The 16,283-nt window shown below is 61.9% G+C and overlaps 1 protein-coding gene across 28 annotated transcripts in view; it reads right to left on the bottom strand.

The window, feature by feature from the left end:
• The window catches only part of KIF1A (kinesin family member 1A), a 37,901-nt gene continuing 21,618 nt past the window's right edge, over positions 1–16,283 (bottom strand). For 9 of the 28 annotated variants that reach the window (XM_088530231.1, XM_088530252.1, XM_088530243.1 and 6 more), the window contains 22 exons: positions 13,376–13,494; positions 13,194–13,279; positions 12,515–12,653; positions 12,128–12,296; positions 11,604–11,694; positions 10,580–10,698; positions 10,260–10,315; positions 9,170–9,278; positions 8,681–8,747; positions 8,507–8,591; positions 8,293–8,398; positions 3,665–3,779; positions 3,235–3,368; positions 2,984–3,045; positions 2,752–2,897; positions 1,866–2,078; positions 1,629–1,706; positions 1,375–1,499; positions 1,084–1,230; positions 762–954; positions 566–684; positions 1–346 (listed from right to left, as the gene is read on the bottom strand). In XM_088530231.1, the coding sequence (XP_088386357.1) occupies positions 304–346; positions 566–684; positions 762–954; positions 1,084–1,230; positions 1,375–1,499; positions 1,629–1,706; positions 1,866–2,078; positions 2,752–2,897; positions 2,984–3,045; positions 3,235–3,368; positions 3,665–3,779; positions 8,293–8,398; positions 8,507–8,591; positions 8,681–8,747; positions 9,170–9,278; positions 10,260–10,315; positions 10,580–10,698; positions 11,604–11,694; positions 12,128–12,296; positions 12,515–12,653; positions 13,194–13,279; positions 13,376–13,494 (2,521 nt within the window). In that variant the 3' untranslated portion in view covers positions 1–303. Of the gene's footprint in view, positions 347–565; positions 685–761; positions 955–1,083; positions 1,231–1,374; positions 1,707–1,865; positions 2,079–2,751; positions 2,898–2,983; positions 3,046–3,234; positions 3,369–3,664; positions 3,780–4,706; positions 4,731–6,464; positions 6,492–8,292; positions 8,399–8,506; positions 8,592–8,680; positions 8,748–9,169; positions 9,279–10,259; positions 10,316–10,579; positions 10,699–11,603; positions 11,695–12,127; positions 12,297–12,514; positions 12,654–13,193; positions 13,280–13,375; positions 13,495–16,283 lie in introns of all 28 variants that reach the window. The other 19 variants (XM_088530226.1, XM_088530228.1, XM_088530240.1 and 16 more) reach the window with 4 other exon arrangements.

Here is a 16,283-nt window from a genome sequence, read left to right as displayed (position 1 = left end):
CCTCCAAAAGGAACCTCTGTGGAGCGTTATAGGCTGCATGACATGAAGGTCACCCGTGAGGGGATGGGCAGAAGATCACATGCACCCAAGAAATCCTGCCCAGGCGGGGCCAGGCTTTTGCAGCTTCAAACAGAAATGAGTTTCCCCCGTGAAGGTGTAAAATCGAAACAGATCCTTCCATGGAGCAGACAGCTGGGGCAGCAGATGGTGTGAGAGACCGGACGTTAACATGGGGACTCTTGGGACAGAATCAGCAATCTTGATCCCGTTGGCAGATGGATGAGGTGGAGGGTGTTTCTCAGGTTAGATTCTCATCTGGGCTGTTCTCCTTCTGGACAGCTTGGATCTGAGTTGGAAACAGAGACAAAGCGGGTCAGAGATGCAGAAAGGGAGTGCTGAGGCCCCCCAGGGATCTGTGTCCTGGATGCCAGTGGGGTGCCAGAGCTAGAGGGACACGAGCTGGACGTGTTTCTCATCCCAGTGCCTCAGCATCTCCGTGCATTTACACCCTGCCCCGCTGCCAGCAGCGATCACGCTGCCCCTTCCTCCCCGACGCCCTCGTCACCTTATGGATCCAGCCAGGAGCGGGTTGAACGCGTACAGCCAGTCGTGCATGTCCTTGTCACTGCTCGCCTGCAGCAGGATGCCCCGGTGCTCCGTGCACACCGCGAACGTGTTCGGGGTCTGCAGGGAGACAGCCTGGCCTGACGCCCTCGCCCGGGGGGCCAAGTCGGCTCCCCGTGCTCGGGGCAGGCGCCCACCTTGAGCATGGCCTGCTGGTCCTCGCTGTACTCCACTTGGGCCTTGGACAGGTTGAGGATGGCCCTCTCGACGGAGTCCTTGTCCGTGTTGTAGATGTAGACGTAGGGGCGCCTCACCACGACGAAGCGCTTCACCCAGCCGTTGGTGTTGGGCTCCAGGAAGTGCAGATAGCCCTTCTTGGAGACGATGGGGCTGCGGGGCCAGAGAGGCCGCGCTCAGCATGGGGGATGCAGGGGCTGTGGCGAGCGGCGCGAGGATGGCGCCATCGCAGGGCCCTGCCCCCCTGGCGCAGACTTGAGCTGGTGCCCCAGCAGCTCCTACCTGACCCGAATCTCCTGAATGTCGGGCACCAACAGGCGCTGCGGCTCCTTCTCCTCCTCAGGTCGGCGGGCTGGGGATTTCTTCTGCTCTCCTTCCGGTGCAGGCTCTAGCTCAGGACTCTCTGCCCTGGAGGAGACCTGGGGAGTCCTGGGAGGAGAGGAGAGGTTGGGCGTTGTAGGAAGGGGGAAGACCAGGGAGGACACCCATCAGCCTGGACCATGTCCTAGCCATTCCGTCATCCTGCTGAGGGGGCTTCCAGGAGTCAGCCCAACCTCGCGGCCGCCTGCTCACCTGACCTCCACAGCGTTGTAGCGCCCTTCCACCAGGGACGGGCAGGTCGAAGACGGGGTGAGCGTGGTGACGCCGAGGGCGGACATGGAAGGGTCTCTCATCAGGGTCACCGACATCTCGGACAGCTGTGGAGGAGCAGGCATGTCAGCAGTGTCCCCACTGATGGCTGCAGCGCCAGCGCAGCCCCACACGGTGCTTTCCCACAAGGCCCTGGGGACAGCAGTGTCACGGCGAGGTGGCCGCGCCAGCCGTACCTTGCTCTCGCTGGCGCTGATGCACACGTGGCTGTGGCTGTACTCCCTGTTGAACGTGTGTGTGAGCAGACGCAGGCACTGCGGAGAGAGGAGGAGGCCCGAGGGCCAGGCCCGTCACAGAATCGTTGTTACGGCTGGAAAACGCCCTCCAGAGCAGCGAGCCCAAGCAGGTGCCTCCTGCTGCCCAAGGCCCTCCCTGCCCCATGCGCGCGGAGCAGCCCTGCTCTGACACGTTACCTTCACGGCCAGCTCCTTCTGCCGCTCGCTGGGGGTCTCGGGGGGAGAGGCCCTGCTCTCCGGGGCCCCGTCGGCAGAGAGCGGCGAGGAGACGCACGAGGTGCTGCGCGACTCGGAGTCCTCGCTGGAGCACGGCGAGAGGCTCTCGAGGCCCAGCCGCTGGGTCGTCTCGAGCTTCTCGCGCAGGAGCAGGTAGTGCCTTGTCTTCTCCACCTGCACAGAGAGCCTCGCTCAGTGAGCCCCGTCCTACCACGGGCTCCCCAGCCCAGGGTGAGGGCAGCACGGAATCATTATGGTTGGAAAAGACCTTCAAGAGCAGCAAGTCCAACCGGGAACCCTTTGAGAACATCCTGCTAAACGGTGTCCCTTGACATGGTTTCTTCAACACTGCCAGGGACAGCGACTCCACCACTTCCCGGGCAGCCTGTTCCAAGGCTTGACCACTCTTCCCATGTACAAATTCCTCCTAATGTCTAACCTGACCCTCCCTTGGCGCAACATGAGGCCATTTCCTCTTGTCCTAGGGGTAGTTATTCTGGAGGAGAGACCCCCCGCCTCACTACAACCTCCCTTCGGGTAGTTGTAGAGAGCAATAAGGTCTCCCCTGGGCCTCCTCCACATTAAACAACCCCAGCTCCTTTGGCACAAGGTGCCTCTCAAGCTCTGCTAACTTGGCTCACAGACTTGGAGCCTGGGAGGTCCAGCCGACACTGCTGTGCATGAGACCACGAGGGGCAGCCCCACTCTTGCCTCCGGCCACCATCATCCACGGGGAGACACCCGAGACACCCAGCTTGGGCACCCCATGTTCTCGTGGTGTCCGCAGGGCACGGGGCAAGCTGTGGAGGACTGCGCCACCACAGCATGGGGACGTTTCCAGCCTCACCTCCTGTAGGAGGCTGAGCTTCTCCAGCTCCCACTGGTGGTCAAGGATGAGGCTGTCGCTGCGGGGCCGCCAGCCGGCCAGGTTCTCCTCCCCGCGCACGTAGGCCACGGAGGTGTCGAGCACACGCCGGCGCCGCCTCTGCATTCCTGCCGGGAGAGGAGCGCAGCTGCTGGGAGGGAGGGCGGCCGGCCGGGCCCCGCGGCGCGCGCGGCAACAGGGACGCGCCACCCACCTGGGCTGCCGGCGTCTGCCACGCGGCACAGGCTCAGCTCGTAGACGCCCGTCACGCGGTTACTGCAAGGACAAGGGGACAAGACGTCACGTAACGCGGCCCAGCGGGGCCTTGGGGAGAGGCCGCAGGAAGAGGCAGGAGCAGTGAGCCCAGCTCGGCCCTGAGGCCACGTTGCTGGGAAGCCCTGGGACACCCCCGTGTGCTCCAGTGCCTCCCTCCTGCCCTCCCCGCACGCAGAAGGGCCGCGGTACCTCTCTGCGGCCCGCAGGCTCCCGCTGCCGAAGAGGTTGCGGATGGAGCGGGACGCGGGCAGCTTGGCGTCCCGCGAGTAGAAAACCATGCAGAAGTCCTTGGTGATCACGGCGGGCTGGGTGCAGTTCTCCATCTGCGGGGGGTGCAGAGAAAGGTGAGTGGCAGCAACGCTTCAGAGGGGGCTACGCACACGGCCGACCCTGCCCATGTGCTGCCCGCGCCGCCCACTCGCCCACGGCAAGAGCTGCAGATGCAGATTATGGCTCAGAGCCTCCCTCCTGCCCCCCGCCTGGTGCTGGGTGCGAGCAGAGCTGCCAGCCAGACACCTTTAGAGGCAGCTCCTCATAGCCCGGGGCTGCCATCCCTGCGGCTCCCGCAGGCACCCCAGGGTCAACCCTGCGCCCCGCCGGCGGCCGCGGCGCTCCTTGCCTCGATGTACGCCGACAGCGTGATGTAGATCTTCTCCCGGTATGGGGTGACGCGGTTGAGCAGCAGCGAGTTGTGCATGGAGCTGTCCCAGGCCGCCTCGAACTGGTAGAACGTCCTGCAACGAGAGCGGCGCCGGGCGGCCGCTGAAGCGACAGCGGCACCGAGCAGGGAGCGCGGGCGCGCGGGAGGCACCGTCCCCGCGGGGACACAGGCACATGCACGCGCACAGGGCCGCGCGTGGAGCCGCGCACGCGGCAAAGCCAAGCGGGGAGGCGCAGCGGGGCCGGCGCGCGGCGCTCGCCCGGTGGAGGGCGGGTGGCCGGTGCGGGATTCCGCTCAGGATGGGGGTTGCGGAGGAGCAGCCGCGGAGGGAGCAGGGAAAGGGTTGGCGGCAGGGGCTCGCACAGGCAGAGCGGGAGCCCGTGGACAGAGCGTGTTCCCAGGGCAGCCGCTCGGACGCGGCCTCTGCCCTCCGCGTCACAGCACAAGGGGCCTCCCGGCCGCCCCCAGGGTGCGTGCAGGGCCCCCTATGCCAGTGGCCGCACCGCAGGTGTCTCCCTACACACCCGCTGCCCCCCGCTGCGCCCGCCCTGCGCTCTCCTCACTGCCCTGCCCGGCTCTCCCTGGCCCGGCAGCCTCTTCGGGAGGCTCAGGGGCCCGGGACAGCAGCGACATCTCCACACGGACAAGCTGTCACGGCCATACACGGGCCCCAGCTCCAGAGGCCGGGGAGGCTGGGGGGCTCCTTGCTAAGGGAGCTTGGCCGGTGCCTGGGGACAGGCTGCCATGGTCGCTACTCCACGCTGGAAGCACAGAGAGGCCCGGGGATGGGACCAGGTCGCGCACACAGAAACCGCAGGAGAAGGAGGAGCACCGGGAAGACACGGAGTGCCGGAGCAGGAGGAGCTCCAGAGGGTAGAGGCGAAGAGGAGGACAAGAGGAGCAGGAGGGGAAGGGAGAAGAGCACAGAGCGAAGGAACGAGGCGAAGGAAGACGAGAGAAAAGCGGGAGGGACCAGCCCGAGCGAGGGCGCGAGAAATACCTAGTGTCATTTCCGAACGAAATGCTATAAGTGGGAGGCAACCCAGGACAGACGCACACACACGTACACACACACAGAGAAACGAAACGTCAGAGAGCGGAGTCCAGCCGGGGCCTCGCGGCCACGAGGGCCGCGGAGAGCAGGGCCCCCTCCGCCCCCGGCCCTGGCGCTCCTGGCGTCAGCACCGCTCATCCCGGGCTGCCTCTGCAGGAAGGAGACGGCAATGGCCCGAGCGGGGCCCGGCACGCGGGCGCTTCTTGTGCCACACAGGACTTGGCTGTCACCAGCCGTGTTCTCTTCTCCAGGCCGTTCCTGCCCAGAGAGGCACTTTGGATCCCCCGAGAGCAGAAAGGTAGCAAAGGAGCACCAGAATATCCCCGTCTTCTGCTTCACAGCCCTGATGTGAAACCCCTCTGGAACCCTCTGCCTCAGAGCCTTCCTCTCTTGCACCTAAGAGGGGAGCAAACTTAAGGCTAACACTAGAGAAGCTGAGAAAAAGCCTCGGTTTATATCACACCTTCACGGCCTCAAAGCACCGCCCGAGGCAGCGGGGGCCCAGGTTCCTCCTGCGCACGAGCTGTGCCTACGCTCCAACGCGGAAAAGCGGACGCCGCACTCCAGTGCTGCCCGTAACCCCAACTCTGCCCTTCCCCACGGCCCCTCGGAGCAGCCCCAGCCCTTCCCAGAGCAACGAGGTGCCGCGTTCCTGGAGCTGGGAGCCTCCTCCGGAGCCGCTTCCCGGGCCTTGCCGCGGATCACCACCGCCCCGGACGTGCCTGCAGCCACCTCGCGGTCTCGCTGCCCTTCTCCTGCACTCAGCTCTCCAAAGATGCTGCGTCTTTGCGCCCGCTGTGGGACACACGGGATGCGGGAGCTCCCGCTCAGAGGCCGGGGGCCGCGTTTGGCTCCGGTGGCTCTTGCTCACGAGGCGCTCGGCACACCGGGCTCGTCCCCATGGGCTCAGCTCATCCCACGCATGGAGCCAGGCACCTCCCGCCCTGTCCTGTGCCCCGGTCCAGTGTAGCCTCTGTGTACACACACACGCGCACACCACAAACATGTTGTAGCTACAGCACGTGCACACACACGCACACACACCCCTGCACAGCCCCTGGTAGCCACAGCTGGCACGCATGGGGGGAACCTGCCCCTTGCGGGACAGGGGACGTCACGGATCCCAGTGAGGCCTTTCAGATGTGAGGGCCACCAGGGCGCCGGTTGGATGTGCCCTAGGGATGATGCAGACGCAGCGCACGTCCCCGCACACAGCGGGGCCGCCAGGAAGACCCCAATGGCCTGGAGACCATCGGCCTCGCTCCAGCTCTGAGAGCGGAGGCAGCAGGAGCCGCCCGCGGAGACGGCGCCAGGCTGCAGCTACTCCCAGTGCTCCCGGGGCGGAGCTGGACGAGGGGCAGGAGGCGACGAGGGGGCAACAGGGGCTTTGCTGGGTGGCAGCGAGAGAGGAGAGCAGCGACGTCCAAAGGCAGCAACAAAAACCAAAACCAGGCAACGGGACGCAGGCCGCCGAGAACGAGACGGAGAGCGCAAGCGCGCGGAGCGGTCAGACAGCAAAACCCAAGGGAAAGGGCGAGCGTGAAAGAGAGGTGCCCCGGGACGCGGCAGGCGGGAGGGAAGAGGTGGATGGAGAGGCGGCAGAGCCGGAAACCAAAGTGCTGTGAGTGAAAGTGCTGAGGTGAGCAGGGAGAGCGAGGGCAGAGCGGAGGGGTGGAAAAATAAATCAATGGAAACAAATAATACCTAGGCATATCCGAATCAAGAAACTGCCTGCGAAAACACAAAACAATCACATGGTTAGTGAGGGCTCGGATGGGCAGCAGCAGCGGCAGCAGCGGGTGCTGAGAGAAGCCGGGGCCCCGCGGCTCCTCCGCGCGCTGGGCCTCGCCGCGGCAGCGCAGCCGCCGGCGCGCGGGGCGGCCGCAGCTCGCAGGAGAGGCCGGAGCTCAGCGCGGCCCTGCAGCGGGTTCCTTAGGGCGCAGCCAGGGGCTGAGAGCGGCGATGGCTGCGCACGAGGGCAGGGCCGCGGTCCGGGCTGCGTCGCCCAGTGGCCAGAAATCCCCTCGGGCAGCGCCGGGGCCGCCCCGTGGAGGCTCTCGGGCGGCTTCGCGGACTCGGCAGAAGGGATGAGCTGGGGCCGCTCTCGGCAATGGAGGCTGAATGATGCGAGGGAGCAAAGCAGGGAGCAAAAGCAGCCCGGGAAGAGGGTGCGATGGGCCCTGCTCCGCCAGCCACCCTCCCTCTGCAGCATCGCGCGGCCTTGGGAGCGTGCGGGAGTCCCGGCACAGGGGTTCTGGAACTGCCCTCCGCAGCCGGCAGCCTCCTACCCTCCTCCCTGGCCTGTGTCAACCTGCTACAGCCTCTACAGAACCACGAGCGGGACAGAAAGGGCCTGTACCAGCTCCTGAGCCAATAACCACTACACGGACCGATGCGGTGCCAGGAGGCCAACGCGGCCCAACCGCTCACCCCGCGGCGCCCGTTCTGCTCAGCAAAACGCACCGAGCTCCCTGCCCCGGCCACCAGCCTCCCCGTGGCTGTGACACCGCCTCCGTGTCAGTCCTGCTCCCACGTGCTAACCTGCCCGCACAGCCCCGGACTCTGGTGAGGCAGCCGCCCCGGCTCCCATCCCGCGGTGCTCCCGGTGCCCAGAGCCAGGCCCGGCGCTCCCTGTGCCTGCAGCACCCGGCTCCATCCTCGCACGCGCGTCACAGCTGCCGCCGCACGCGCTTCAACCAGCCCCGGCAGCTCAGGGAGTCCTGGAGCAGAGTCCTGCTCTCCGGGTCCCGCAGCAGCCAGGCCCATCCACAGCTCTGCAGAGCCTGGAGTCTCAGCCAAGGGGACCTCAGGGAAGGGTCTCGGAACTGCCAGAGACCCAAACTGCAGATGCCATCGAGTCCTGCAGGCTCTGACACGGACCCCAGGAGCTCGAGGTTCTCCTCTCAGTCCAGTGCTCCGGGGCTGCAGGGCCAAGGCCACGAGGACACTGAGCCAGGGGCAGCCCCTGGCAGTCCAGGAGGTCTTGGTGCTGCAGGGCCTCCAGCCCTGCTGCTTCAACAGCCAGGGCAAAGCCCACACTGGAGCAGAGCTCCCTTGGCACAGGCTGGGTCCAAGCATGACAAGTCAGACCCAGGGTAATCTGCTATCAGGGAACGTTCTCCTGGATCGCTCGGGACACGCAAGGATCATCCATGGGCACAAAGTGGCGTTTTTGGCATCACTGCTCAGGGAACAGCTCTGGAGGAACAGAGTGTGTTTAACCCAAACTGCATGTAGGAGAGCTCTGTCCCAAACTCGCTGTATTGCTAAACCCCAGGCCAGAGAGGCCTTGGACGCAAGTGGAAAAGAGGAAGCAGGAAGGAGCTGCCATCCCAGAACTTTGGGGCTCTCCCTGTGAGTCCCATCCCGTATCCCAATCCTCTCTGTGGAGCAGAGTAAACAGCAAAGGTCTGCAGGACCCTGCTGAGGGGCAAAGAGCATCCAAGGGAGAGGGAGGCTCCCACAGCGGCCCTGTCCATGGCCCCGACGGCACCATGCTCGAAAGAGGAACACAGGAAAAAGCCCCACGCACCGGTCGTCCCCTGAGGGGCGGATGTAGCCGGACGACAGAATGTTCAGGGACAGGATGTTGGGGTCAATGAGAGACTCGTCTGCTTCTGGGGTGTTCCGGATGCGACCTGCAAACACAGCACGGGCTCAGCCATGAGCAGCCCTGCAAGGTCCTTCAGGACATGCAGCAACCGGATGGGCTGCGTTCAGGCCCCACCTGAGCCAGCTCTGCTTACCTACAACCAGCTCCCGCACCTCCTTCCAGCGGATAAGGCTGCCTGTCTCATGCACCAAGGTGACAGTGATTCTCCTCTGAATACCCTGCGACCAACAGAGGAGAAGGCAGTGGTCAGTGTGGCTCGTGACAGGAGGCCCGGAGGCCCACGCGCAGAGCGGATCTCAGGCAGTACCTGGTGGAGCAGGAAGGTCCCGTGGCACGGCATCCCCCCGCGGTGGTCCACAACAGCGGGGATGTAGCTAGGGGAGAAGATCGCGCTGTGAGACCTCGCTGGGATGGTGCTGGGAAGCCCACGCGACCTCCCACAGGCTCCAACGAGGGGACAAGTCTCCAGGTAAATTTACAGCTAAATGAACTGCCTCCCTCTCCCTCGCTCCTATCCCTTTTGCAAAGCAACTGAAAACAGCTGGAATTTTTAGGCAGAGATCATACCAGAAGCCTGACCACCACCTGAGATATTCAATGCGCCCGTTCCCTTCCAGGCGATCCCAAGGACGACTCCCTGTTGAGCTCGGACTGTGGGAAGCCTCACTCTGCAAGGACCATCCCACGGGCAGATGCTGCAGTGCGGCACAAGTGGCCACAGGAGAAACCCCAGCACGGGCGGCCCCTTCTGCAGTCCCCGTAGCCCGAACAGGCCCTGCTGAGGAGCGGGACTCACTCGCCGTTGGCCTCCAGCTCGCAGATCTCGAAGAAGACCATCAGGTCGTACTTGCACTGGCAGGGCCCAGCGCTGGGACGGGTCATAGTGCTCAGTTTCGTTGCAGGCACTGCGACGGGTGGAGAAGACAACTTCAAAATGAGGCAGGAAGGGGCAGGGCTGCTGCTGAAGCGCTGGGGAAGGCACACAACAGCACACAGGGGAAGGCAGAGCACGGGCAGGGGAAGACACACCAGACAGGTGGCAGTAAGACCCACAGCAGGACAGAGCACATGTATGGCAGAGGGACACAGCCCCATCCGGGGAATCTTCCTTGCCATCAAGGTGCTTCTTCCCATGGTGGGACCAAAGCAGAGGATCAGGGACTTCAGCACAGGAACACACACGCACCCCAGCCCCACAGCCCCGGTGTGGACAGATCTCAAATCACTCCTTGCAGCGGGGAGCTCCAGCACCAGTGGGGTAGCCAAGGAGCAGTCAGAGGGAACTGCAGCCTTCTGGCGCTGGAGCAGGAGGAAGGCAGACACAGCCCGGCCCGCCGGAGTGAGGAGCCAGGAACTCAAGAGCTCACAGCAAACCCAGGCACTCCGCCAATGGAAAACCAGCACGACTCGGGGCTCAGCAGGCTGAAACGCAGCACGGACAAGAGCTCTTTGGGAAGACAGGGCCGGCTGGCAAAGCCACGCCGTCCTCTCTGTGTCCCCCAAGCATGTGCACCCAGGAAACCCGAGCTGCAGCTGGTTCTCCAGCAGCAGGAGATGAACTCCTCCTCCTCCTCCTCCTACCGGGCGTCTGAGCCTTCCTCACAGCACTGCTCATGACAGGCAGGGCAGGCAGGCGAGCGGCCTCCTCGCCGTCGCTCAGCAGGAAGGAAGAGGCCGCGCTGGCCGCCGCGAGCGCGTGCCCGGAGAGCGTGTCCAGCAGCGAGCCGGCCAGCACAGCGGGCACCAAGTGTCTGAGGAGCTGCAGGGGCTTCGCTTGCTCTTCCAGGGAGGGAGGGAGGGAAACAAACAGAAAGCCCCACGCAAAGCGCAGCGGTTACGCACGGGCGTTTAGCAGCAGCGAGGGACGGAGGGGAGCCGAGTCCTACCTGGCTTGGAGAGCGGCATGACGCGGGGGAAATGGCGCCGGGATGGCCTCAGCGGGCTGCACACAGAACAGGTTTGGGTGAGATGATCCACACGCACCAAAACAACAGGCCAAGGAGGCCCAAATCCAGCCCGTGGCACCTAGGGGCTGCGCAGCCCCTCCCGCTGCCCCCATCTTCTCCGCGCCAGGAACCCAGAGGTGGCCTCGGGCTGGTGTCTCACCCAGTGCCCTCGGGCTGTGGAGGGTCCTAGGCCTCCACGCCGGGCTCCAGTGCCCAGAGAAAGGAACAGGAGCCCCTGTGCGCACGCAGGACGCGCTCACCTCAGGACATCCTTGCAGAGAGGGGGGAAGGGATGCTGCTGATAATGCCCAAAGACCTCAAACACAATTGGTTGGCTCTTGATGTATTCGATGAAAGACTTGGTCACCTCGACAGCAATCTGAGAGAGAGAGAGAGTGGAAGAGTAGGAGATGCAGGTAGGAGCAGCAGCCACTCAAGAATATGAAGCAGGAGGACCAAAGCCTCCCAAGCCAAGAAAAGACCTCCCCTGGCTTGTGAAGCTCTCTCCACCAAGACCACTTGCCCAAAACCCTAGCTGCAGGGGGCTGTTGTGAGGCTGTATGTCCACGAACCTCACACCTACAGCCCATGGGAGGCCTTTTTCCCTCCCTCAAGGCTCTCTATCTAGAGCAGGATAAATAGTCTGGGCTAGCAGCCCCTCCCAGAGGCAGCAAGGACCTACCAAAGCAAGGATCCATTTTGTGAGACATCCCTAGAAGAAAACCTGAGGGAGCCAGACGCAAAGAAAGCACAGCCTAGAACATGCCCCTTGAAGAATGGGATCTTCCACACAGAAATCTACAGGAAAACTCCAAGAATGGGAGTCAACTGCTCTGCATCTTGGGGATAAAGCAGAGGCTTTTGAACCGTCGCACTGCAGCTGCCTCATTTAAGGTGGGGGTTTCTGAGCTGACAGGGACAAAATGGTTGCTACGTGCAGAAAGGAGGCAGACAAGCTGGAAGGAAGAGATCCCTGGAGACCCTGTGTGTGCAGAGCAGAATGGGCTGTGACAGGCAGGGAGAGCAGCTCGTCCTGCCGCCCCCGCTGAAATTACCAGATTTAGCTGTTGTCAGTAATTTGTTCCAGTGCGACAGAGTGATGACCCAGCAAAGCACATGCTGGGCATCACCCAGCACAGCCTCCACCCCATGCTTCCTGATGGCACAACAAGGGCAACATCTCCCATACAGCTGAGATGGAATCCCCGGAGCTGGATTCAATGTTCTGTGAAGACCCCGGCTACCATGGAGTAGAGGAAATGCCAGGTCAGGACTGGTACTAACGTTCTGGACATGGTAGAAACCCAGGGGTGGCCCTCGCCCCGTGTTCTTCAAGGGTTCTGTCGAAAAGGCCTCGTCATGGCGATGGATGAAGCTGCAAAGGAAGGGAAAGTTGTTCAGCAGAGCAGAGCAGAGCAGAGGTTGGACGCAATGAATCAAGGAACAGAGAAGAAAGACAGGAACCAGGAGAATCAGCCATTCTATCTTGGGGGCTGGATTTTGTAACCTGGGCTAGATTGCTACGGAAAACCGCCACACACTACTCTGTAGCCCACCAAAGTCTACGAAAGAAATTGGCTTTCAAAAGTGACTGGACAAGGTCCCATACAGACCAAAAGGTCTGTCTCACACCTCTCGATATTGCGTCCCCTCTTGGAAAGTCCTGGACCACAATTATGGATGGGGACAAGGAGACATTTGCTCTTAACAGAGGCAGCGCGCCTGAGACATCCTGACATCTGTTTGTGCCTCTTCCTGGGGAAACCGAGGCCTGAGCATGGAGGAAGAGCAAGGGCCTGCAGACTCACTTGAACTGGCAGAAGATATCTGCGTATTCTGCTGAGATGCTGGAAGCTTGGAGGACAGTGACTCTGAAAGTGAATATGCTGCCCAGTTTCAGGTGATCCAGAGCTGCTTCCAGAGGCCCGTCCATTGCAGACTTCTCTGGACTATCCAAGAGAAGGTCCTCTGGAGTCACTGTAGGGAAAAGAGAGTCGTCAGTGGAAGAAATGGTCCTCCTGGCATCTGCAGACAACTCCCATCACCACCACATGCTGGATAGGGCTGGTGAGGATGCTGGGCTTTCGTACTTGGATGCCAAAGCTCTCATGAGCATCATGAGCTCGCTGCTGGGTCCAGTGCTGCCCGCTGTGTGCTCAGCACCAGCCCATCTCCCCCCGGCTGATACCTCTCACCTGCGCATGTGTTGTTGTTGACTTCATCTGCAGAGGGGCCCATGTCACTCATCTGCCCCTGTCCTTCGACGATTCGCAGCTCCTCCTGGGAGGTCCCCGAGCGAGACATTCCTACTGGGGGGCAGGACTCAGACTGAAACTGCAAGATATTCAGAGAGAAATGAGATTTAGAGACCCCCATTGTCCCAAAGGTGGCACAAGTACTGAGCAGAGACACAGGGTGCAGGAGCAGCTCCAGATCTCTGCTGACCCAGAGCAGCTCCCATGAGAAACAGTTCCGTGGTTAACACTGAGTCACAGCCAGGTCTCATCTAGTCACCCGAAGTCACCCCAAAGCAGGGTGAACTGGGCAGCAACCCCTCTCCCTCTGCAAAGGGAGGCAGGCCCCTGCACGAGCAGGGAACAGGGCTGCAAATGTCAATCATGGAGTGTGAGTGCTGGGGACAATCTAAGGGCTGCATGGCACAGACAGCAGCAGGGAAAGGTGGATCGGGAGCACAGTCCCTTCAACCACGGCTGCCACAGCATGATACATGCACCTCGCCAGGTGACGTTCATGCAGGTGCCACCTGCAGGTGCCACTGGTTGCACTGGGGACCTGCAGGGGCCTGCAGTCAGAGTGCCCATCCTCCCTGGCCCCGCGCAGAGCCGTGTTCCCTGCGGGGAACCTCAGCTGTACCTTCTCAAAGTGCTGGTCATCAAAGGATATTTTCGCTGTCCCCGACTGCCGCACTCCCGAACCGTAATCTGGGGCTTCTTCATCCGCTGGAGGAAGACGGACACGGAGATGTTACCAGAAAGGCTGGGACCCCACTCAGGCTGGGGCGTGAGGCCCAAGGGCACGTGGGCGCCAGCTCCTACCTGAGATGGCCTGCACGGCCACGCGCAGGAAGCCCTTCACCTCGCCCTTCTCGCTGACGATGGCGACGCGGTGCACCAGCGGCACGGGGTAGAGCAGGTTGCTGAGGTACACGAAGGCCCTGCCGGGGGGAGGCAACACAAGAGAGCGGTCACTGCTCCCCACGCTGGGGACACACACGGGGCAGGCCACCGGCAGCCGGGATCACAGGTCACCGCTCACATCACAACATGGTGCTGCAAAGCAAAACTAAAGACAGGCAGCCAGGGCCAGCCGGAGAGGGGCAGGGAGCGGGGACGCGCAGCGGATGGGAGAGCAGCACTACGACAGCGGCAGGCTCCTGTGCCGGTCGCGATGAAGCATGGGTGGCAGCGCGGCATGAGGGCTAGCGTACCTCAGTCTGTCATCTCTGCCGGGTGTGGGATAGCGTCGTGGGGAGGGGAGGGGGACAGGGGCTGTGCTGGTGCCACATGGAAGCTGGGAAGAGGACTCTCTTGGCAGTGACGAGCTGGAGGACTAGTACGGAAGGTGCTGTGGAACAACTCGGGGCGCTGCTGCGGAGTCAAAGTGTGGGGAGGAGAGGGGACGGGCAAGGCGAGGCCGAGGCGGGGAAGGAGGGAGAGGCCGGTGGGAGCCAAGAGAAGGAGAGAACAGGAGGGAGAGGAAAGGGAAGGTCCTGGCTGGAGCCTGGGTGGTCCTGCCTACTGGGAAGGACCTGCCGGAGCTGCAGGTCTGCCTGGCTCCCGGCACTGCTGGGCAGAGCTGAGCGCAGCCAACTACCACCCTAGGGAGCCTCCATGAGGAGGAACGTCGTTCAGGCTGACCACGTCCTGCCTGGGGCCCACTGGGCTGCAGGGAGGTGGTCACACAGCTGGGTGTCCTCAGCAACGGCCACTGGGTCTGGAGCCTGGGCCTGGCCTTCTCCAGAGCCCGGCAGCACCTCGGTTCCCTGCAATGTCCTCAGGCCGGCTCCCATTCCCACAGGAGGCATTCCCTAGGCTCGAGCAGCCCTTGGGGCAAATAAAATCCCCCGTCACTGTTAGCAACGCGACGGACATGGGGAACGGGCCTCACATTGCCTGCAGGGCAGCATCAGACCAGCACACGGGTCTCTGCTTGGCAGCGAAGGGGCTGCCTGCGAGGCAAACTCGAGCTGGATGGGGACGGTGACCAGCACGGCCACAGCTGCTCTTCCGCTCGTGTTGGCTCATTCACTAAGGTGCAGATGGGGTCGCAGCGCACATTTCTCAGGCACGTTGCCTCTCTTGCTGCCTTCCTCAAACTCGCAACAAGCCGGGGTCAGCAGATCCCCCTGTCACTGCCAGGCTCACTCTGGAGGTCAGGGGACATTTGGGTCTCCTCCGCCTGAGAAGCAGCACTCAAAGGTCCTTCAGGTGACTGTGACGTGCCATGGCCTCAGCGGTGACCAGGCCTCACCTAACGCCTCAGGCAGCAGAGATGTGGACAGCACCATGGCCTGTAGGTCTGCACCACTCCACAAGGCTGCTGGGGAGCCCTTCTCCCCCTTTTTGCCACCCAAGCAAGGTGATGGGGGGTGCCTTGAGTGCAGGCCAGGAGCTCACAACTGCAGGGGTCCGTCACTGTCTTGACGCATGATGCTCTTGTATTTTATGAGTCAGGATCATGCTGGGAACTGCTAGGACGTGCTTGCTTGGAGGCTTCCAAGAGGGCAAGGAGCATCTCTAAGCATGTGGCTTCGTTGCTCCCAACTTTCGAACCTTGCAGATGGCCTTGGGGAGGTCCGAACAGCAGAGCTATGATGAAAGCCCAGGAGGCTCTTGCAGGAAACACATAACCTGCACGCTCCGAAGCAGGTTCCAGTGCGACCACCAACCTCAGCCTTGAAGTCCAAAAACTCCCACCTCTCTTGGAGCTTTGATTAATCTCAAACAGCCAGCTGGGGTTTTTTCCATGCAAAGTAATTTCAGAGGAGTGAAGTCACGGAAGCAGATGCAACCCCTCAACAAACATCTCACACAGGGCAGTTCTGCCAAGGTTGTTCTGGGACCCTGGAGCTACCTCCCTTGCAGACAGGGAATGTATTCCCATGCTTGCCAGTGCGGGTGGTTGATGAACACTTCCCATTTTCCCATAGGCAAAAAGGGTCTCAGCTCCAGCCCAGCATCCTCCGAGGCCTCCTCTCTGCTCAAAGGCAGACAGATGGCTGGGCCATCCCGTGGGGCACCCAGCTGAGAAGGGCCTGCAAGAACCTGTCAGGAGGTTCCTCACCAGTGCGAGGTTTGGAAACCTCTGCCTGTTAAAAGTTTGCTCTGTCGCCACGTGAAATCCTGGGGCAGCTCATCCTGAAACCAGCTGAGACCAGGAAGGTCAAGGAGGAAGGAAAAAGGGAAGAGGAGAGAGGGAGGAGGGAAGAGAGGAGAGGGGCAAGTGTGTCACTAGAGGAAGGAGGGCAGGGACACTAACCACAAGATTGGTGAGGTGCAAAGATGGCATGCTCAGACCAAAGAAAAGCCTTTCCAAAGGAAGACAAAAGTGAAATAACCCCAATTTTCGCTAAAGCTTTGGAGAGAGAGAGCCAGCAGCTAAAAAATAAAAAAATTAAAAAATTAAAGAAAATAAAAAATAATCAAAGACAAGGATCCAATCATCAACCAATCAAAGCACACTTCACGAGAAATGTGACCGGCACAGCTGCTGCACAGGAGCCAAATCCAGGTCAGACTCAAAAGAATTTGGAAGACTCCAAAGGGAAGAGCTCCTGGGAACATCCCCCCAGCAGCGAGGGGGTCTGCTGCGTCAGGGGCTTGGTTGGCAGTTTGGTCAGTTTGTTTTTTAAAATGTCCCCGAGAGGGAAAAAAAAAAAAAGAAAAAGGAAAAAATTAAAAAAAAAGGTGGAAGAACCCAGCTCTTTCGGTCTGAGGCTGCAAG

Source organism: Tinamus guttatus, unplaced genomic scaffold (assembly GCF_059628265.1).
Source record: "Tinamus guttatus ecotype Peru unplaced genomic scaffold, ASM5962826v1 Tinamus_guttatus_pri_ptg000364l, whole genome shotgun sequence".
NCBI lineage: Eukaryota > Metazoa > Chordata > Aves > Tinamiformes > Tinamidae > Tinamus > Tinamus guttatus.
The sequence above is the reverse complement of the archived record's forward strand: the minus strand, read 5'-3'. Positions and strand labels throughout refer to the sequence as shown.